This window comes from Hevea brasiliensis, chromosome 9, assembly GCF_030052815.1.
Source record: "Hevea brasiliensis isolate MT/VB/25A 57/8 chromosome 9, ASM3005281v1, whole genome shotgun sequence".
Classification (NCBI taxonomy): domain Eukaryota; kingdom Viridiplantae; phylum Streptophyta; class Magnoliopsida; order Malpighiales; family Euphorbiaceae; genus Hevea; species Hevea brasiliensis.
Genome location: NC_079501.1, coordinates 95,420,745 through 95,443,030, shown reverse-complemented (window position 1 = coordinate 95,443,030; position 22,286 = coordinate 95,420,745). Strand labels below are relative to the sequence as shown.

The 22,286-nt window shown below is 29.5% G+C and overlaps 2 protein-coding genes across 4 annotated transcripts; one reads left to right on the top strand and one right to left on the bottom strand.

Moving 5' to 3' along the window:
* Positions 1–5,632: 5,632 nt before the first annotated feature.
* LOC110640070 (protein argonaute 7) lies at positions 5,633–9,798 on the top strand. Its single transcript, XM_058154020.1, has 3 exons — positions 5,633–6,342; positions 6,745–7,972; positions 8,130–9,798. The coding sequence occupies exons 1-3, from the start codon at positions 5,982–5,984 to the stop codon at positions 9,586–9,588; spliced, it is 3,048 nt and encodes a 1,015-aa protein (XP_058010003.1). The 5' UTR covers positions 5,633–5,981; the 3' UTR covers positions 9,589–9,798.
* A 7,129-nt stretch (positions 9,799–16,927) lies between these two features.
* Positions 16,928–20,158, bottom strand: LOC110640052 (uncharacterized). Of its 3 annotated transcripts, none has more exons than XM_021791220.2 (7): positions 19,974–20,158; positions 19,710–19,810; positions 19,098–19,127; positions 18,433–18,534; positions 18,168–18,275; positions 17,545–17,599; positions 16,928–17,145 (listed from the first exon to the last, which is right to left on the bottom strand). In XM_021791220.2, exons 2-7 carry the CDS (start codon positions 19,799–19,801, stop codon positions 17,077–17,079), a joined length of 456 nt encoding a protein of 151 aa, XP_021646912.2. In that variant the 5' UTR covers positions 19,802–19,810; positions 19,974–20,158; the 3' UTR covers positions 16,928–17,076. The 3 variants fall into 3 exon arrangements, with proteins under 3 accessions (XP_021646912.2, XP_021646924.1, XP_058010004.1); XM_021791232.2 differs by lacking the exon at positions 19,974–20,158 and adding an exon at positions 19,906–19,965; XM_058154021.1 differs by lacking the exon at positions 19,974–20,158 and adding an exon at positions 17,841–17,902 and having other exon boundaries at positions 19,710–19,899.
* Positions 20,159–22,286: the final 2,128 nt, after the last annotated feature.

Below are 22,286 nucleotides of genomic sequence, written 5' to 3'. Positions count from 1 at the left end.
TTCGTAGTCTCCAAGATCTTCATGACCCAAGGCAAAGAACAAGAACCTTTGTTGATTATATTTCCCCTCTTGCTGGTGCAAATCGTCAAAAGGCTCAAGTAGCCATCTAACCCAATCATGTTTATCTAATAAGCATTCTTCATTACATTGGTGAGAGAACTTTTCAATGTTTTTAAAATCTTATTAGGTGGTAAATTGGTCTGGAAATAGTAATAAAAATCTCAAATTTTACTATTTTTATTTTTATTATTGTACATTAATTTTTTTTCTTTAATAATTGTACTCTAAATAATTGATAACATTGCAATTACACTCTACTATTAACCACACCATTAGAAATTAATAGAATTGTTATATCAACTATTAACACCATTTAATAATTGAATCTTAACAATTCTATAAACTTGGGAGGATTAATATAGCTGAAGTGACATTTTTTTAGCCATTATCCCATTAATATATGATTAAAATTTAAAACTTAACCGAATTGAGTTACCTTAAAAAATGAACTGAATTATCAAATTAGAGCGACTCGATTCGATTTATTTAGTTCAAACTGAATAATGCTCACCCCTAAACCACACCATTAGAAATTATCAGAACTTTCATCTCAACTATTAACACCATTTAATAATTGTATCCTAATAATTCTGTAAACTTGGGAGGATTAATATAGTTAAAGTGACATTTCTGTTAATTTTTAACAGCATAGTTAACTAACTACGGTAGGGTACAATTGCATTATTGTCAATAATTCAAGATGCAATTATTAAAAAAAAATTAAAGTGAAATTATAAAAATAGTAAAGTTTGAAATTTTTTTAGCCATTATCCCATTAATATATGATTAATTACTTTTGGTATAATTGAATTATTGACTATTAATAACACCCTAATGATCAAATGCTTATTTCATAATAATACAAGAGGTTAATGATTAAAACCTTCTCATTTTCATTCTTTTAACAATTTTCAAAAATTAAAAAAAAATTGAAATAAGATTGAACCAATAAGGAATTGGTTAATATATTTATAAAAATATAAAATTAATATATTAGGAACATTTGAGATAAAAATTAAAAAATTAAATCAAACCAAATATGTTATGGATTCTATTCTTGATATACTTCAATCCCTTTGAGATACATGAATTCTTGTGGATCACTTTAATGTGTTTGTATTAGGTGGTAAGTTCAAATGTAAATCATTGTAATGAAAGGGCAAAGTCAAGATATCCATAATTCCAATGGAGTTTGTTGTGTGCAATGATAGAAAGTGAAAAGAAAGAATTATGACATTTTGAGGACAAAAGGGAGAATCCATCAGAAAAATTTTAGTAAAAAACAAATATTCAAACAATTTTTGCCAAACTTGGTGGCCCCAATTTGTACATTTCATTTCCATGAAAGCCAACCATAGAATCTGCCCTTATGGATTTTTCTTATTTAGGCTTTCCCGATCTTGAATTCAAGATATATAATATATAGTATTATTAATTTATTAAATATATAAATTTTACTTATTTATATTTTAAATTTATGATAAACTAGATTTAAAGAAAAATTTTCTCTACAATTATAAATAAATAAATGTAATGTAAGTTGTTCATACAAGTTTATACAATTACTAAAGAGTTTTTTTTTTTAATTCTTATTTAATTTATGTATTTTAATAAAATTAATTATTTAATTTTTTTATTTTAAAAAATATACTATTAAGTCCCTTTATTTTTTTTAATTTATGAATAATTTAACCCCTTTCGTTGTTTTAAAGTAAAATTTTTTTCCTAACTCAACTATTCAATATTTATAATATGAAAAATATAAATATTTAGTCTCATAATTAGAAATCCACCGATTATTCAATCATTATCCATAACTGTTCTCTCTCTTTTGACTAACTTAACTAATAAAAAGTTAATAAAAAAAATAAACAATTTATGGACCTAAAATAAGAGAAATAAATAATATATTTTTAAAATAAATAAATTAAATAATTTATTTTATTAAAATATAAATATTAAATAATAATTTTTTTAATTAGTGACATTGCATAACTAAAAATAATTTATGATAATAAGAAAGAAAATGCTTTTAATATAGGTCACATCACATAGATGGTATTGATTGAACTCACAAGTTGATATTAATTTTCACAAAAAAAAATTGGGTAATTTTATTGTAAAACATTTTTGAATTATTTATTTTGAATATATTAAATTAATATAAATTAAAGAAAAGCAATTTCACATTATTTGGAAAGAAGATTTAATCTCTAAATACGAAAATTAATCCGAGAATACCCTTAATTACAAATATCCAAATAAGTTCATGGTTTGTATTTACAGCAATCCAGGGCAGTAAATTTTTGTGCTAATTGAGTGGAAAGGCAGCTAGATAAGGTCTTTGTCATGGGTCATAAACTTCCCTTCTTAATTACAGCTTCTGCTAAACAATGATGTATCATCTTCTATCTTTGGAAATGATATTTGAAGTTAAAAAATCCAAAAATAAATAAAAAAAATTAAAGAAATGACAGCAACCCAAAATAAAATAAAACAAAAAGCCACCATCACAATGCACAGCATGTGTGCTGGTGGCTGAAGTCAAGATTTGATCATTGAGGATTCCAAATGGATTGTAAATATGAGTGCGTAAATGACTTATATGAATTAATATATTTTAAGAAAATTATTAAAATTTTATTAGTGGATGTGTTTTGTCACTGAATTGATTGTATGTATGTATTTAATTATCTATAGCAAAAAAGATAAAACGTAAAGTGAGAAAGTCGGTGTGCATCGTTTCACCAAGTGAAAGTCGATTGATTTTTTAGTATCTCACATCGATTATAGATATGAATGTGTGATGATTTATATAGATGCGCCTTCATAAAATTATCATAATTTTATTAAAATATATATCTTGTCATTAAGCTAGTTGCATGTGTATTTAATTATCTCTGGAAAAAAAAAAGTCAGAATTTTCTGCCCTAAATGAGTGAGGATAACCAACTAATCAACCAACTGCCAATAAATCAAGATTAACTAGTTAGGTAAACTTCTTTTTCTTTTGGCAGGTTGTTGCCATTCATAAGCTAAAGAATTTGCCATTTTGAGGGACACACAAGGGAATTTGATTGTGCTATGTGTACCCATTTGGAAACTGTTATTGTTTGACCAATCCTCTATTTTTGTCAATATATGCTCAAGAATTCATAAACCAATGCAGTGGACTGACTGTGCTCTGGGCTTAGTAGTGGCCATTGATGAGGTCCAATTATTAAAAAACATGGGATTGAATTATTCTAGGCACCACATTAATCATATTGTTCCATCAACATATTCAAATGGAGTTCATCCTGAAAAAGAATATTCCAGTGCATCAATGCCCCCCTATTCATCTCCACTGCCATTCATCATGTTAACAAAAGCTTGAGCACAAGGGAAAGGTTAAAATGAATGAATGACATTTGTTTCAAGACAATGCCTAAAAAACAGAGAAAATAATAATAATAATAATTTATGTAACGTTTTGAATTTGAATCATAATTAAAATTAAATAAAAAAAATTTTAAAAGTCAATATTAGATCCTTAGTTTCTCCTATTTATAGAGATATATGGTTTTCGAGGTATTCAACAATATTAATTATCTTAGTAATTATTAATTAATTGTTCTAATAATTATTAATTATTTTGTTAGCTGTTAGTTGTTGATCAATAATTAGGATAAATTTTGACAATTGTATCTGAACTTATCTAGTTGTAACATTACAGTCTCTCAACTTAAAAATGTAACATAAAACCCCATCAACTTTCAAATTTTACACAGTAAAATCTCTCTAACCTCCAATTACCAGCTTTTCAGTTAGACACTGACCTAAACAGTTCAAGTATAGAGTTTAGTCAGTATTTCTCTTTTCTCTTTTGAGCCATGTGTAAATTGAATCATTCTTCTCTCTATAGACAGAATAATTTTTCATGCGTAAAGAGAATAATTTTATACTTTGCATAAGAGAGGAGAGAGAAATGTTGACTAAGCGCTATGCGGGAGCTAATCACATCAGTTTCTAACTAAAAAATCAGTAATTAAAAGTCAGATGAATTTTACTCTGTAAAATTTGAAAGTTTAGGGAGTTTTATGTTACATTTTAAAATTAAAGGATTGTAGTGTTACAACTATATAAGTTCAAAGATAATTGTTTAAATTTATATAATGGTTTAAAGTAAAAGTATTCGGTAAAAATAGCAGTATAAATAATGGTATTAAAATACTCCCTTAACCTTTAAAAGTTAGGATGGATAACATTTCATTAATAATTTCCTTAACTTCTAAACACTAATATAAATACTATGCCACCAAAGGCAAAACTTTGATGTCTAAATCTCTTATAGCTTTAGGAGAGGTTGACAACCAAAGGGTCGGCTCCTTGTTTCTTGAGTTATCGTTCTTCATCGGCTGTCCCTAGAGCCCATCCTGCACGAAGGCACACAACTAAGTTCAATTAGATCACACAAATGCATCCCTCACTCAGTAACTCCAAGATCAGTGAAACCCAAAAGGTCAAAAGGAATATTTACACCCTAACGTACGATGGGGAGTGAAGAACCCTATTCTCTAGGGTTAGCGAAGTGCTTCTCCTACTTAAAAGGAGCAGGAAAACCTGCAAAAGGTAGATTTCGACTGCTTTGAGGTAAAATTAAGAAAAAAATTATTTCTCTTAATTCTTTCTCTAAAAAATTAGAGAGAGAAAAATCTAGATGAAACAAATAGTTAAAGTTGAGCTATTAAATGATGAAAAATTAAATGTTCTTTTTTCCTTTGTATATAGTGAAGAAGAGGAGGGAATAGAAGATTCTTATTCTTATTGTGATTGCTTTCCTAGTGTCAAAAAGGGCATACACAACACCATAGGAGGAGCTTTTACATGTGCAATTAATCCTTTTGTTGAAGTTACCTTTGTAAAAGAATCTAAACAAGACTAGAATTAGTAGATAATCATATATACAAACTGGTAGGCCGGTAGCTATATAGCTTTAGGTCCAACATAGATGATTTAATAAAATGGCTATATTTGCTTAATTTTGATGCAAAGTTTAGCCTATAGTTAGCAGCTATGTTATACGATAAGCACATCTTGCATATGCTTCTGTCATGTTTTACCTTTTGGTCTGCAGAAATGGTCCCAATAGATCTAACATGCCTATAATATAGTCTTAATTCATTGATTTTATGTAAGTGGAAGGTAATGATAAGGATGATAAGGAGATGATGCTAAAAATATTCAACAGGGTTATTAAAAATTTTTGAAAAATAATGAGTTTGACCACTGAATACATTAAAGTCCAATCACTATCAGCTAAGAATAATTTTTTTTTTTTTGAAAATTTTTATTGGTTAATATTAATAAAGTTTACATCTTTCTGACCTCAGTTTGACTCAAATTAAATGGGATTTTATAAAAATGGATAAATAAATTAAAAAAATAGGGTAGATAGCCTTATGTGTTTGACAGGTAATCAAAGGATCAGAAAGGGTATATCAGTTTCCCCCAAAAAAAAACAAAGGAAAGGGTATATCAGTACTTCAAATGTTCTTACATATTGCAATAACTCCAAGTAGACCCCTACCCATTTCATGACTGGGAGTTCCCCAACTTTCTTTTAAAGCCAGCCCAGAGCTTCGCTTCTTTGAGTATTTCAGTATTCACCAACACCAACACCAACACCAACGCCAACCAAGGCAAGCAACCAAGCAGACCTCTCTCTCTCTCTCTTTCTCTCTCAGAACTAGACACAAAGAACCTCAGGAACTAAAACCCAAACTCTTGTTCTCTATCTGCAATAACTGCAGTCTTCTCCTGAGACACTTTGCCAGCAGAATCCATCTCTTTCTTTCTCTCTTTCATTTCTGTCCCTCATGTCATGAGATTAATGTTAATCCCTATTTTCTCTTTGTATTGTTTCTCTCGCAATCAGGCAGATGGAGAACTCAGAAGAATCAAATGGTAGCAAGAAATGCACCACCAAGACTAGGACTTTCAGAGGCAGGACTAAGACTAACCCCACCCATAAGCATCAGTATCAGTACCAATATCAGCATCACCTCTTTCAATATTCAAACCAGTTTGGGTTCTTTAACCATAACCAATACCCGAGTTACTACCCAGCTCTTCTTCCTCTACCTCCTCCAATACCTCTCCAACTTTCTCTGACTCCACCTTTCCCTCAAAACAATAGCTTTAGATCAAAAACCCATTTGCAGAAACCTTCATGCAAGCTAAATAATCCTCCTCCTCCCACATCTTCGGTTAGCCAAGGACCCGTTGTTGCAATCTCATCAGGTAACTTTACTTATCTAAAACAACCCCTCTAATTTTTTTCTTAATGTAATTTTCTTTCTAGCAATCATCATTGTTATTTATTTTTTCTTTATTTTTTTTGCGTACCATGATAATCTAATACTTCACTGTGGACCTATATGCAATAGAGATATATTTATTTTGTTTCTTTTTTTCAATCCAAAAAATAAAAGTAAAAGAATGAGGATAATATAATTGCCTGAACTGATTTTTCTTGCTACTTCTAATGCATAAAACTCAAATATTGTATGTTCTTGATTCTGTTGTAGCTCCAGTGTTATGTTTTTATTAGATTATTTAGAATAAAAAAAAAATGACAGAAAGGAGAAAGAAAATTATTTCCAGTGACTCTCCTGTTTCTTTCTGCTTTTGTACCTGCTCCAGAGGGGCTGCAACAACGAAAGAGTCCACCAGTCAATGGAAATAATGGAAGAAGGGCAATGCATTCCACCCCCCAGGCACTGATAGCCGCAAAGAGACCAGATTCTGGTGGCGTAGAAGGAACAGTTATTACTCTTGTCGCCAACCATTTTCTTGTACAATTCAATTCTTCACAGCGAATTTTCCATTACAATGTGGAAATTTCTCCCAATCCTTCCAAGGATGTTGCCCGGATGATCAAAGAAAAACTAGTAGAGGATAATTCAGCTGTGCTCTCTGGGACTTTTCCTGCCTATGATGGCCGAAAGAATCTTTACAGCCCAGTTGAATTCCAAAATGATAGGCTTGAATTCTACATTAGCCTCCCAATCCCAACTAGCAAATCATCATTGCCTTTTGGAGAGCTAAATGACTTTCAAGAGAAACATCAACAGCTCAAACTATTTCGAATAAATATCAAGCTTGTATCAAAGTTGGATGGAAAGGAGCTTAGCCGGTACTTGAGCAAAGAAGGTGATGATTGGATTCCACTTCCTCAGGATTATCTACATGCTTTGGATGTTGTTTTGAGAGAGAGCCCCATGGAGAAATGTATACCTGTGGGGAGATCATTTTATTCGAGTTTAATGGGAGGAACTAAGGAAATTGGAGGAGGAGCTGTGGGATTGAGAGGATTCTTTCAAAGTCTTAGACCCACCCAACAAGGATTAGCTCTCAATGTTGATTTTTCTGTGACTGCTTTTCATGAAAGTATTGGAGTGATCCCCTACCTGCAAAAGCGTCTCAAGTTTTTTAAGGACCTCCTTCAAAACAAAACAAGGAGTCTGATTAGTGAAGAAAGGAAAGAAGTGGAGAAGGCTTTGAAGAATATCAGGGTCTTTGTTTGCCACAGAGAAACTGTGCAGAGATACCGGGTTTATGGCTTAACTGAAGAAGCTACAGAAAATCTTTGGTTTGCAGACAGGGATGGGAAGAACCTGAGGCTGGTGAGTTACTTCAAGGATCACTACAATTATGATATAAAATTCAGGAACTTGCCATGTTTGCAGATTAGTAGAAGTAAACCATGTTATCTTCCTATGGAGCTTTGTATGATTTGTGAAGGCCAGAAGTTTCTTGGGAAGCTGTCTGATGATCAGACTGCAAGAATACTCAAGATGGGCTGCCAAAGACCTAAAGAACGAAAAACCATTATCAATGAGGTCATGAGAGGATCTGTTGGCCCAACAAGGTGATTTCACAAAGTACATTAGAGAATTCTGCACTAAAGAAAAATTTCCACGAAACTTGATTTCATTTAGTATTTTAAGTTCTCTTTATAATGTTTCTCAGGTTTCTTCACTTGATTGCTTCTATATATCTAATCATTTAATCATCTTAATTGACAGTGGCAACCAGAGCAGAGAATTCAAACTCCATGTTTCAAGAGAAATGACAAGATTGAAAGGCAGAATCCTACAGCCTCCAAAACTAAAACTTGGTGATGGTGGTCTTGTGAGAGATCTGACTCCTTCTCGCCATGATCGACAGTGGAACCTTCTGGACAGCCACGTCTTTGAAGGAACAAGAATAGAAAGGTGGGCACTAGTGAGTTTTGGAGGCACCCCTGATCAGAAGTCCAACATTCCAAAATTTATAAACCAGCTGTCTCAAAGGTGTGAACAATTAGGCATCTTTCTTAGCAAAAACACAATAATTAGCCCTCAATATGAGCTAACTCAAGTGCTTAATAATGTTGCCCTTCTGGAATCAAAACTCAAGAAAATCCACAAAGTTGCTTCAAACAATCTTCAGCTGCTTATTTGTATAATGGAAAAGAGACACAAAGGATATGCAGATTTGAAGCGAATAGCAGAGACAAATGTGGGTGTTGTAACCCAATGCTGCTTGTTTCCAAATCTAGGCAAGTTGAATTCACAGTTTCTAGCTAATTTGGCTCTCAAGATCAATGCCAAGGTTGGAGGATGCACAGTTGCTTTGTACAACTCATTACCCTCTCAGATTCCACGCCTGCTTCGTTCTGATGAACCTGTGATCTTTATGGGAGCTGATGTTACTCATCCTCACCCGCTTGACGACTTCAGTCCATCAGTTGCTGCTGTTGTTGGTAGCATGAACTGGCCAGAAACAAACAAGTATGCATCACGAATGAGGTCACAAACACATCGACAAGAAATTATCCAGGACCTTGGTGCAATGGTGAAAGAATTGCTAGATGATTTTTATCAAGAAGCAAGCAAACTTCCCAAGAGGATAATATTCTTCAGGGATGGAGTAAGTGAAACCCAGTTTTATAAAGTGCTCCAAGAGGAGTTGCAAGCGATTCAAGAAGCTTGTTCTAGATTCCCTGGTTATAGACCTCTCATTACTTTTGCAGTAGTCCAAAAGAGGCATCACACAAGGTTGTTTCCCAGTGAAACAGATATATCTTCCATTCGGAACCAGTTTTACAATGAAAATATACCTCCAGGGACAGTTGTGGATACTGTGATTACTCATCCAAAGGAATTTGATTTTTATCTATGCAGCCATTGGGGGGTGAAAGGAACAAGCAGGCCAACCCATTACCATGTCTTGTGGGATGAGAACCAATTCACTTCTGATGAATTACAGAAGCTAGTTTACAATCTCTGCTACACATTTGTAAGGTGCACCAAGCCAGTTTCTTTGGTGCCTCCTGCTTACTATGCCCACTTAGCTGCATACAGGGGCAGACTTTACCTTGAACGATCCGAGTCCATGGCTTCCCTGAGAAATGCTTCTACAATCTCAAGAGCTGCTCCACCAAAGGCAACACCTCTACCAAAGCTCAATGATAATGTAAAAAATCTCATGTTCTATTGCTGATTTTTCTTGCATTTGGTAATTCTTCAGTTATATCTTCCACTCTGATGTAGTTCCAATGTGGTATATACATTCCTATCATTTGAGCTAGTTTTCAATCATTAGAACTGTTGGGTAGGCAAATCCAGGATTGAATTGCTATATTGGATAGTGACCTTAACAGATGGATCAAATTATTACACAATAAATAATTTCTTGCTTTCTTTTGTGCCACTTTATTTTCATCTTCTATCACTCCATCCAACATTAAATTTTTTTTTCATTTTGTTTTATAAGAAAATTATTATTTAGTCATTGTATTTTAATGAAATTAATTATTTTATTTAATTTTTTAGTTTATAAACTATTTAGTTCTTGTATTATTCTAAAATAAAATTTATATTTGAAAATAAGCTTAATTTACCCCATATACTTTTTCAGAATGTTCAATTTAATTCATTCTCAACTTTTAGTTTAATTTAGTCCTTATACTTTTAATTTAAGTTAAAATTAGCTCAATTGATATATATGCACCATTTTTTAATGGATTAAAGATTAATTTCACCCATGTACATATTAGGAGAGTTTAATTTAGTCTATTTTTAATTTTTTATCTAATTTAATTTAAAAGTTTCAATTTAAACTCAATTTAGTATAAAAATTAAGAAAATAAAGAAATTGAGATTCTTAATTTTGTGCTTAAATTAAGAAATTAAAAAAATCAGTCTTAAAATTAAAAAATTAAATTTGTTAATTTTTTATTTATATTAAAAAAAATTCAACTTATAAATTTTAAGTTTTTGATTAAATTGATTTTAAATTAAATCATTTTTATTAAAATGGATAAAAAGTTGAAAATAAGTTAAATTAAATTTTTTTCAATAAATATGAGGACAAAATTGAGCATTTTATTAATTTTTTAGTAAAATTTTATTATTTTTTATTATTTTTCTTTATTAGAATAGATTAATAACATCAAAATTCAACCTGATTTCCCTAGTTGTCCAAGCATAGTAAGGGATAAAATAAAGTGAGAGAAGGAGAAAAAAGGATTGTAATTAATATGTAATGTAAAGCTTAATTTATTGTGTAAAAAATAATTTATACATAAAAAAATTATTTTTTACAAAATTTATTTTTATAAAAAATATTTTTTATTATTTTGTTATAATATTAAAAAATATTTCTTCTTTAAAAAAATATTTTAAAAAAAATAATTAATTTTTTATTTAATCAAAAATATATTTTTTATTCATATACAGAACAACCGAGCCTAATGTCAGCTTATAATGCGTATTTCCCACGCATCAGTCAGCAGAAAGAATGGCAGAGAGTTAGCAGTGAAGAATTAAAGAAGAGAAAAAGCAAGAAAGAAACAAGAAAAGTGAACAAGGAAAAGAGAGATAAAGATAAGGTGAAAAGAGTAAAATATAAATTAAAAGAAAGAGTACACTGCAAATGCAATGCAAAGCAGCTCAATGAATGGTTATGGCATTGGCAGGGCAGTGCTCAGTGCCAGTGCCAGTGCCAGCCATTTAATTACACAGTATGAGAGACAAAAGAAAAAGAAAAGCCGCTTTCGACTTTCCGTTTTGTCTTTCTCTTTTGATTTAATTTAATTTAATTTATTATTATTATTTTTTTTTTTATTTTAACGTTTGTGTTGTTTGCATGAGATGAGACTGACTCAACTTTTAAGTACCGCACGGCCATGAGAATGCAGAAGGGACTGGACACCCAAAAGTACTCAGAGGTGAACGTGGATTTTGAGGGCCTTTTCCCCTTTCATTTCACTTGCTTTGCTTCTCCTTCATTCTATTCTCATGCCAGCCCTGTCTCTTAGGTACGAATGCAATTGAGCATCCTGTTGGGACGGGATAACCTCATAATAGTTCGGCGTCAAGGTAGAGATTGTTTTCACTAAGAACTGGATGAGTTTCTCTAGGGGATTTCCTTCTTTTTTTTATTATTTATTATTATATAATATAAATTTATTTATTAAAAATAAATTATAATTTAAAAATGTAAATTTTAAATATAATTTTTTTTAATTTGTTAACTACACATAGGGACAAGGAGAATTATATTTCATGCACATACTTATCTATAATTTATGTAAAATTTTCAAGGATTAATTTATTAATGATGATGAATTTCATATAAATTTTAATCATGATTAATTATTATGATTAAATCATTATATATATATAATCATTATAATAAATTAAAATTCTAAAAATAGAAAGACTTAAGTTATATATTCAATTCACACACGCTGAATACAATTAATATGAAATCTCAATTATCAATTATTAATATAATTTTAATTTTTATTAATAAATTATATTTTAAAAATTTTATAAAATATTTTAATTTTATTTTATATAAAATAAAAAGAATATAAAAATTAATAAATATTATTATAAAAAAATATATTTTATATTTAATTAAATATTTATAAAAACATATTCGGATAATGAATGCTCAACATGCAAAACTCAAATCCTATTTGAACTTGTCACGAGTATAAATTTTAAACTCGAATCCATTCTAAACTCGATTATATACAACCTAATTTCATCTTATAAGGATTCAGTCGGGTACTCGCAAAAACCTGATCAATTGTCCTCCCTATTCACAATCGATGTGAGATTTCAAAAAATCAATTTAAACGCCCAAAAATAAGAAAAATTATACAATAAAACTAGTGTATATATAATGATCTTATTGTAACTGTTAATTATAATGGATACCATAATGATTAATTATTATAATTAAATTATTATATACACAATAATAATATTTAATAAAAATTTCAAAAATAAAAAAAAACCCATCAAATATACTCAAATTCTTTTTTTTTTGTTTGGTTAAGGCATACGACCCATATACTTTATCTATAACCAATGTGAGATCTTAATTATCGATTATAAACATTATCTTAATTTTTAAAATTATAATATTTAAATATATAAAAATAAATTATTTTTAATAAAAAATAACAATAAAGGATTCTGAGTGGGAAAACCTTCTCGTCATCTCTTTCCCACAATATTAGAGTCGGAAAAAAAATAATTAAATACATAATAGATTAAATTAAAATTGAAAATAATTGTCATCTTATTCCTAGGTTGGAGAAATTTTAAAATAATGATTATACATACATTATGAATTCCATACTTGATTTTATTGTAATAAACCATTAAAATTTGTTTGTTGTATAAATAATGGTTATATAAAATAATGATGGCATAAAATAATTTTTCTTTAAAATAAGCTATTTGTCAATTTAATTTTGATTAAATTAATTTTAAAATTTTAATTTTATTTAATTTTTTAAATAAAATCGATTTTCTCACTCCTACTGCACATATACCATTCTTCCATCATCATCATCATATTCAATTTTTTTATTTTTTTTTAAATTATTTTATAATTTCGCATTTTGACACTTTGAAGAGTTAATTTTTCTTTCATCAAATCATTACTTTAAGTTTACTCTGTTAATTAGCACGTGTTTTTTCTTCATTAATTAATTAATTAATATTTCAACGTGACAATATTAATATTAAATAAATAATTATCTTAATATTAAATTACTTAGACGTATTTTACAAATAAAAATCAATTAATCTTTAAAAATATCTAAATTAAATTAACTTTGCAATATTGACTCATCAAAAATAAAAATCCAAATTGAATTAAGCATCCAACAATTAAAAAATATATCGAAAGAAAATATTAACTACAAAGAAAATCATAAAATTATATTTTTTTAATAAAAAAAAAATGCTAGCCATTGCCTCCCACTCTGCCACCGACAATAAGGAGAAAAAAAAAGTTAATTATAATTTAATTTTGAATTAATAAATTTTTTTATTTTTTAAATTCACTTATTTAATTTTTAATATTTTAACAAAAATATAAATTATTTTTTATTAAAATCATAATTAAATTATTATTTAATTTTAATAAAATTACTATATTATCAATTTCATATAATTTAATCTTTAAAAATTTGTTTTATTAATAAAATAGTGCTTTAATTTAATAAATGTAGATAAAAATTTTAAATTAAAATTAAAATTATTAAAATTATGGTTTAATTAGTTTAAAGTCCTTAAATTTTTTTTTTGTTAACTATAACATCATTCATATATTTTACAAAAGAATCCTTATATATTTTATAAATGGTTATAATTATTAAAAATATGAATTAATTATTTTAATACTATTCTATTTTTATTAATTACAAATTTATCTTTATGTTTTAACACATCAGTCCTAATTTGTCCAATTTTAACAAATCAATCCCTAATCTGTCCAACTTTAACAAATTAGTCCCTAATAATATAAGGTCCCAGTGGCAAGGGGCCTGGTCACACTGGCTCTGTGAGGTAGAAAGGTGAGGATGGAATTTGGAGGCTCTAGATTTTGTAGGTTGTGGTAAATTGTAGATGAAATTGTACTGAATTTTTGTGGACGAGATTGCTTTCTTTGTTTTGGGAAGAAATTCTGGATGATATGCTTGGTCCTCGAACTGATGAATGATTTTGTAATTATTATAAATTTAAGGCTTATTCGGGCAAAATATATAAGTTTACCCTTTAATTTTATCTTAAAAAAAAAAAATTTTATGACATTTTAAATTTATAAAACATCTCATAATATACCTCAATTTCTATAAAAGTTTTATAATATACCATAATTATTGTAAAGAAAAAAAATTCTTTAGAACTATCTTTATCAAGGAAATTTTATTCGAATATTACTCTCAACTCGAACGATAAAATACTGTTTACTTAAATAAAAAAAATTATAAGTAATTTTATTCTTTCAAACCAAAATTTTAATTTTTTAAAAGATTAATTTTATTTATTTAATTTTTAAATCAAATTTCAGGTTGATCAATTAATTTAAAAAATCCCAATTTCCTGTCATTATCGTTTTCAATCAATTAATTAAAGCGTGGGTTATCTGTTCTTGGAAGCCCCCTCTCGAGCCTGCTGTAGCCGAATCATTTCTTGTCCATCCTCCGCAACTTGATTTTTCATTCCGCAAAATTGCTTTATAATTATTTATAATTTTTTCTTCATTTTCAATGGAAAATAAATTTTCTATTAACCCTATGTTTAGTTCATCTAACCATCAAAAAATGTAAGTAAAATAATAATAAAAATTGAAGGAAAATAAAAAATAATAATAAAACTTTAAAAACTTTTACAATTCTACCTTAAATTTAAAAAAAAAATACCAATTAAAATTTATACTTTCTAATTATTATATCTCACGATAACATCACTGCCATTGAAACATCATACATCATTCATCTCGAATTAACCCATTTAAACCCTAACTCAATATAATTAATTGAAATAAAAAATAAATAAAAGGAAGAGAAGGAAGAGGTGAGAGGAGCATGAACAGTATGTTCCTTTTCCCCGTTGTGACTGTCTCGCGATAAAGCCAGCCCACCCCATAATCCGTCTCCTCTGCCACGCCACAAGCGACGCCACTTTCCCTCTGTTTCCCAATCCACAAGCCCCACTTGTCGTTTTGTATTGCAAGCCACATAACTGATACCTCTCTCACAAGATTAGAGACAGATAGAGGGAGAGAGAGAGAGAGAGAGAGAGAGAGAGAGAGAGAGAGGCCATTTCTGTCAACTAATAATTTTTGATAAATCTCAAATAGCAAGTTGTTAAACCCAAAATACAATGAAACCTAACACTCTGTTTAAGAATTTTTTAGGAGGGAGAGGAAAATAAAGAGTAGAAAATAAATAGTAAAAAATAATTTTTTTTTGTTATTTTTTTATTTAAATAAAAAAATAAAGAGAGAAAAAAAATATAAATTTATAATTTTATTTCATATAATTTTAAAAAAAATTAAAAAAAATAATATTATAATTTTAATATAAAGCCTCACATTTTTATTATTTTTTTAAATTTTAAAAAATAAAAATTATTTCCCCTTCTCTCTTTATTTTTTTTATTTCCAAATAAAAAAAATACTAATCCTAATTTATTTTTTCTTTTTTATTTTCTTTCCTTCCCTTTTCCATATCCAAACAGAGTGTAAAGTATGATACAAAGATCAAAGCAATCCTAAGGAGAAACATAAGAAGGATTCCTTTTGTCGGTGATGATGGAAGAGAGTTTATGGAAAAGTAATGATCCGTAATATCCACAAGCCGTATGCAAAGAATCAAACAAGCTATCAAACAACATGTGATAATTTGGTTGCATTAATGGTCCCATCGACAACCCCCCAATTTTCAATCCTAAAACCCCATCTCCGTCCCATCCCTTATTTGTCAACTCAGCCTTTTCTTTCATCCAATGGATGGAATCATCCTCCTGCCTGCACCTAATGCTACTATTAGAGACTAGATCACCAAATAAATGGCCAGATAAGGACCACTATCTTCTCAGAAATTTGGACAGTTTGATGTCTCTATGACAATGAGCTTGTATCGGTTTTCTGTGCTGTCTAATGCCAAGTTACATCAGGTGACTTGAGGCATCTTTTTTTCCTTTTCCCTTTGCTTAAAATTTAATGAAAAACAAAAAAGAAAAACTTAATTCTGTTTGATCGTAACCAAACAAGAGTATATTTCCTGCTGCTCAGGTGGAATCATTTTGAAAACAGTAAAGAAATAAAGATAAAAAAATCGTTCAAGAAAATGGAGAAAAGCATCAAGATTCAAGAGCAGATTATGTACCTCCGAGCTATCACTTCACCAAAGATGCTAATCCCTTTCTCTAGTATAGGTATAGCTTCATGTCCTCCATTTGTCAGCTGGGTAAACTTAACAGCAGGTTTGTCTGAGCCGCAGAATAGAAATGTGATTGCCCTTGTGAGTTATGAATAGAAACAAAGTTCTATCTAAATTGAGCCTCCTTTGGCTTGGGCTTACCCAATCTCAGTTGGGTCTTAAATGATTTGTCCAATTCTTAGTTTTACCAAGTGGCTCCTACGTTGGACTTAATCTCCCAAGTTATTGACACAAACATTGGGCCCTTGGGGCCTGGCGGTATCACAAAAACCTTGCAATCGATTTCCACTTGCACAAGCTGAAACAGACAGAGAGTGTGGGAAGAAGGGTTGGGGGTTGTTGCGTGGTTTGTGGTAGGGTGGCGTTAAGTGTATCCAAAGTACTAGTAAAACAAGGTGTTCTGGAGTGCTAGAAATTTACAACACTGCAGCGTTCCAAGAGTCAATCCAGTAATCTGTCGTCCATGGTTATAACTGTATGATTTCAACTTTGATCTTCCTATATAAGTTGATAAACAGATCTGAGCTCTTATCATCTTAAAAGTTTACACAAGCAACTCTAACCAGAGTCTGATACCAATCAAAATGTCAAAATGAACAGAGATTCATATATATGTTTATTATCCTTTACATCGATAAGTCCTTGAATTTACTTTCTCACCAATCTCTTCCCATGGAAAATGCAGATTATGCCATAAAGGGAAGTGATTACAGAATACATTTAACTCATGAATGTTAAAAAACATGCCCTGGTAAAGGTTTCTCAGCTGGAATTTGGAGCAACTCCCGAATCCCTTCACAAACCTGTGTGCAACCAACAAGATCGTTGTTATTACTAAAAATCCTGAAAGGTAACAAGAACGCTTTTTTGTATTGGTCAGGAGCAAGAAGCTAAGGCATGTCATAAAACTGCTTTTATCTTCAAAAATCAGCAAAATGTATTTGGGTTCACAATTTAATTTTTAATTGCACAGCACAGGTTATGTTGCAATCTTAATGCCCTGGAATTCGAGTAACCAAGCGATTCTCTTTCTTAAATGAAGATAATATATCCTGGCACAAGGACTGAAATGGAAGTAATGTGGGAGCACATCAAACATGAGATGAAAATCGCGTGAAAGAAGGGGATTGGGTGTGTGGGGACTTAGGGATAGGGAAGGAAGAGCAAAAAAGCAGGAAAAAAAAATCATTATAAATATATACCAGCTTGATCTGAGCTTTAATTGATGCAATTTGGCGAGTGTAGTCTTCTATTTGCCTGCAAATATAATTTAGAGATTCTTTAGGTATAAATATAGAACTTGAATGCATCCAAAGAAGAACTGGATTATGTCAAGGCAAATGATACACCAGAATTGATACAGAAGCAAAGACACAAGACTAGTCCACAAATTTGATTATACTCGCATCACTTGCCTACTATTATGTGAAAGTTGGTGAGTAGCACTCTATTATACTGGGAAAAGTATGTTGACGTTTCTAAAGTGATATCACATTACATGCTAGTAGCACAGATTTTGATTCCACAATCCATATCATATCATAGTTGTAGCAATGGACCCTGGAAAATAAAAAATAAAATTTAAACTAATATATAGTTAATTGTATCAGGTTGGAAGGTTTTTTTTTTTTTTTTTTTTTTTTTTTTGGTGCAAAATGAATAGCATCGACCACACGCAATGGTTAGTACTAATTTTTACCCAAACATCTGCAAGTCATCTTTCTTTTAATAGGTCTTCATCTGTGCAACTTCTTCATTGAGGGTGCATGTGTCAACACAAACTTTAGACAAAGCCACTTTAATTAAACCGAGAGCAATTGTATACCTCGCTATCTTTTCCTCCCTTAGTGATATGTAATTCAATGCTTCAGACCAAGTAAACTCCACATGGAATCCTAATCCAATGTCCACAAATATGCGTTGTGTATCTGGTCTGCAATATTGAAAAAAATACCCATAATCCACAAATACAAGGCACTCTCCCATAAATCCTATACATATATAATCCACACACATAAACAGAGAATGAGGTAATTATTTAACGCAACTGCTACAAGAAAGTTGAGTATTTCAAGATAACCGGCACTTACACATCAGCTTGCATGTACACTTCAGAACCAAGGTTAATCAATGTCCTAAGACTGGTCACACTATTTTTCTCCAAATTTTCTATGTTCCTTCGCAAATCTGAGCTACAAATAAAGAGTCAAGTAAACATTGAAACAAGGATCATCGAGTCTGCTGTAACCATAGCCCAAGTTCAGAAAAAGAAAGAACACATGAAAGAAAAATTGCTTGCCACTAGAAAATTATAACATTAAAAAAGAATGAAAGAAAGGAAAGGAAAAACATTTAAGTGTTGTAACTACAGCTCTTTTATGGAAGTATTAGTGGCTTAAGTTCTGCATCTTTGGTTGGTTTTGAGAAACTATATATCCGTGCCAAATAAAGATGTATCAAGTGCACAAGGCTCTTCCACTTTGCAAGGATTGAGAGAAGACCATCTTCAATAGAACCTGTAACCTTCCAGTCACAACAGAGTAATTTCACCCATGCCAAAATAAGGTACTAAAATGCCAAAGAAAACAAAACCATTGCTCAGAATATTCCTCTTATCACATAAAAATTTAAGCAGGACAATTCTTAGAATTGGGAAGAAGAGCAAATTCAAGCAAAACACAATAGAATTTTAGATAAAGAAAATGAGGAGCAAACTTTTTAAGCTCCAGAAACATGCATAATAGGAAAAGGATACAAAATCTTTTGTTGCTCGAAGACCTTGTCCCTGCAAAATAAGAAAAGGAAAAAAGATCAAGATGAATTTGCCATTGCTTAAACTATAATTGCTTACAAAATAACGGTGTACTAAGCATTTCCTTTCAGCAGCATATATTTTCAGGCAATCATTCTCATTTAAATTTATGAATCTTGAGAGAAATCAATGCCAGCAGAATTTACTAATAAATACTAATAATATGCATCCATTCCCCCACAAAGTGATAATATTTTGAAAAATTACTCCAAATTTAGCTTCAAATACAAATTGCAGTTACCCCAGCAAGATGCAGTACCAAAAGCATATTCAAACTAACACAAAGGAATACATCAAGAATCCAAACAACATGTGAGTAAATTTAAAAGGGGCCAAACTATTGATATCATGGAATTAAACAAAATAAGCATGTTGCATGAATGAGAAGTATTGATGTTCCTCATTAAAACACCCCATACTAATCTCAAAACAGATTTCATATAACAATGCTACAAATTATTTATAACTGAAGCAAAAGAATTTTATTCATTCAATGAATCAATAAAAATGGTGAAATACTGTTAATCCAAGACTAAGTAATCGAAAATGGATTACCTTTCAGCAATAGCTTTAACGAGATCAGGCTTCAAGCGAAGATCAACAAATTCCTCAAATTTATGTATTTTATCCTGACGATAGCTTTCCATTTTCAGTTCCTATAAACAGCAAACCAAATGTGGGGTGAGCTTAGGCATTTCGTCAAGCGCTATAACTGCAGAAAACAAAACTACTAGAGAAAAAGGAGAGGTACGATAATTCCACTGAAGAGAAAGAAGAGAACTAGAGGAATTGAATAAGGAAAGGGAAAAGGGACATTACCTGTGCTTCTCCCTCTTCGTTACCAAGTTAGCCATGATGCATTCAAAACCAGCGACGGGCCAACCCTAAGGCCCAAACCCAAATCTTGATTTCCAATTCTTTCAAATTCAATATTCAAAATCGGACCTGCTGAGATTCAAACCATTTTTTCACGCTACCAATATTTTCTAATGGATAGAGGCGGAATTACATTAGTTCGGTGCTTAATATTATTATTAGAGTTGCTATAAGAAAATGTAGTTAAAGAATATTAAATTCTGATTAAGAAATAAATTTAACATATTTTAATTATAAAATATTAAAATAATTATTTTTAAATTATTTTTTAAACAGTATTCAATTGTGTCTTAAAGTTCTAAAATGAAAAATTTTCCTATAAATTTTATTATATTTTTTAAAAAATTTAATTATTTATCCATTAGAATTTTTAAATTTAAAATTTTACCTATAAATTTTAATTTATTTTTAAAAAAAAATTTTATCTTTATCATGACTTCTATATTTTTTATATAAAAATTTGATTCATATTTTTAAATTATTTAATTTTATTTCTTAATATTTTATATTTATATTTTATTTTTTTAAAATTTTTATTAAAATTTAATTTATTTTTTTTAATATTTATTTTTTTATCTATGTGCGTGCATGTTCACACCCTATGAAATTAAAGAAAATTATTATGGAAGACTGAGCACGTGACAAAAAGAAATAAAGGTAAAAGATCCATTGCTTCCGACCATAATTGGGAAACAAAATTACAAGTTTTTCTTAATTTTTCTTTTTATTTAAGAAGGGTTCTGCTTTGTGAAAGTGGGCAACCAATCTTCTCATGGTACAGCTTGGATGAAACTATAAAAATTGAGAAATTCTTTTCATTTCTTTTAAACCTTCTCTTATATTATAATTAGAATATTGACCCATGTTAAGATATATATTTTTTTAGATTAAACATAAAAGAAAGTTAAGAATACACTCATATTTAAGTATTTTAAATTAAAAATTAAAATTTTAAAGGAAATTTTATTTTATTTTAATCATCAAGTTGGTATAGATAGATACAATATTTATATTTAAGTGCTTTATATATTTAACTCATAATTTAAATATTTTTTTATTTCTTAAATAAATGTCCATATAACAAAAATAGGGCCAAACATTTTCAAAATATTGGTAAAATAATAATAAGTTTTAGTACTTTTAATTTATTAGAATATTTGCCTATTAAATTTTTTACTTTATTGAATTAATTAATTTCTTAGTTGAAAATATAACTATGGACCACTATAATTGATATTTTTATCGGCTAATTTTTAAGTTTTAAAATTTAAATTAACCACCATTTAGTATTACCATAAATAAGGTCCAATTCAATATAAAAATATGTTATTACAAATTTTGTTAAAATTGATCAACATTTTAAAAGATTAATTTTTATTAACCTAATAAAATTAATATATATATATTTCAATAATTAGTCAATATCTTTAAAAAATTACTTCTCACAATTTAATATTTTTTTATTAATCGAATTAAATAAAAATATTAATACTAACTAATGATATGCATCCATTTCCAAACAACCTGTGAGTAAATTTAAAAGTGGCCAAAATCTGCTAAGAAATCAGAAATGTATCAAAACTATTGATATCATAAGTATTCAGATTCCTCATTAAAATACCCCCCCCATTAATCTCAAAACAGATTCCATATAACAATGCTACAAATTATTTATAATTGAAGCAAAAGAATTTTATTCATTCAGTGAATCAAAAAAAATCGTGAGATACTGCTAAATCCATAACTTAGTAATTGAAAATAGATTTAGAATTCCAAAATTTCAGGACTATCGTTCAACAATAGCTTTAACAGGATTTGGTTTTAAGGATCAATAAATTTCTCAAATTTCTGTATTTTATCTTTCAATTTTCAATTCCTATAAATAGCAAACCAAATGTGGAGTTCGCTTAGGCATTTTGTCAAAAACTATAATTGCAAAAAAACAAAACTACTAGAAAAAAGGGAGAGGCACGATATTTCATTGGAGAGAAAAAAGAGAATTGCATGAATTGAATAAGGAAAGCCAACGGGATATTACTTTGTCTTCCCCTTCTTCTGACTGATTATGACTAAACCAAATAAGTTATGGTGCGGCTGTGAAGGTATTCAAAACCAAAGACGGGCCGAGCCTAAGGCCCAAATCCAAATCTTAATTTTCAATTCTTTCAAATACATTATTTGAAATCGTACTCATGAGATTTAAATATATTAATTTTTTTTAGGATTGAAGAATTATAGACTCAAATTTAATTTTGC

Excerpts from the sequence above, each read along its gene's own strand:
- LOC110640070 (XM_058154020.1), top strand. The coding sequence starts at position 5,982 with ATGGAGAACTCAGAAGAATCAAATGGTAGCAAGAAATGCACCACCAAG. Across the intron at positions 6,343-6,744 it reads CGTTGTTGCAATCTCATCAG|AGGGGCTGCAACAACGAAAG; the intron begins GTAACTTTACTT and ends TACCTGCTCCAG. Across the intron at positions 7,973-8,129 it reads GGATCTGTTGGCCCAACAAG|TGGCAACCAGAGCAGAGAAT; the intron begins GTGATTTCACAA and ends CTTAATTGACAG.
- LOC110640052 (XM_021791220.2), bottom strand. The coding sequence starts at position 19,801 with ATGGAAAGCTATCGTCAGGATAAAATACATAAATTTGAGGAATTTGTT. Across the intron at positions 17,600-18,167 it reads AGGGAGGAAAAGATAGCGAG|GCAAATAGAAGACTACACTC; the intron begins GTATACAATTGC and ends TTATATTTGCAG. Across the intron at positions 17,146-17,544 it reads TTAAAGCTCAGATCAAGCTG|GTTTGTGAAGGGATTCGGGA; the intron begins GTATATATTTAT and ends GGTTGCACACAG.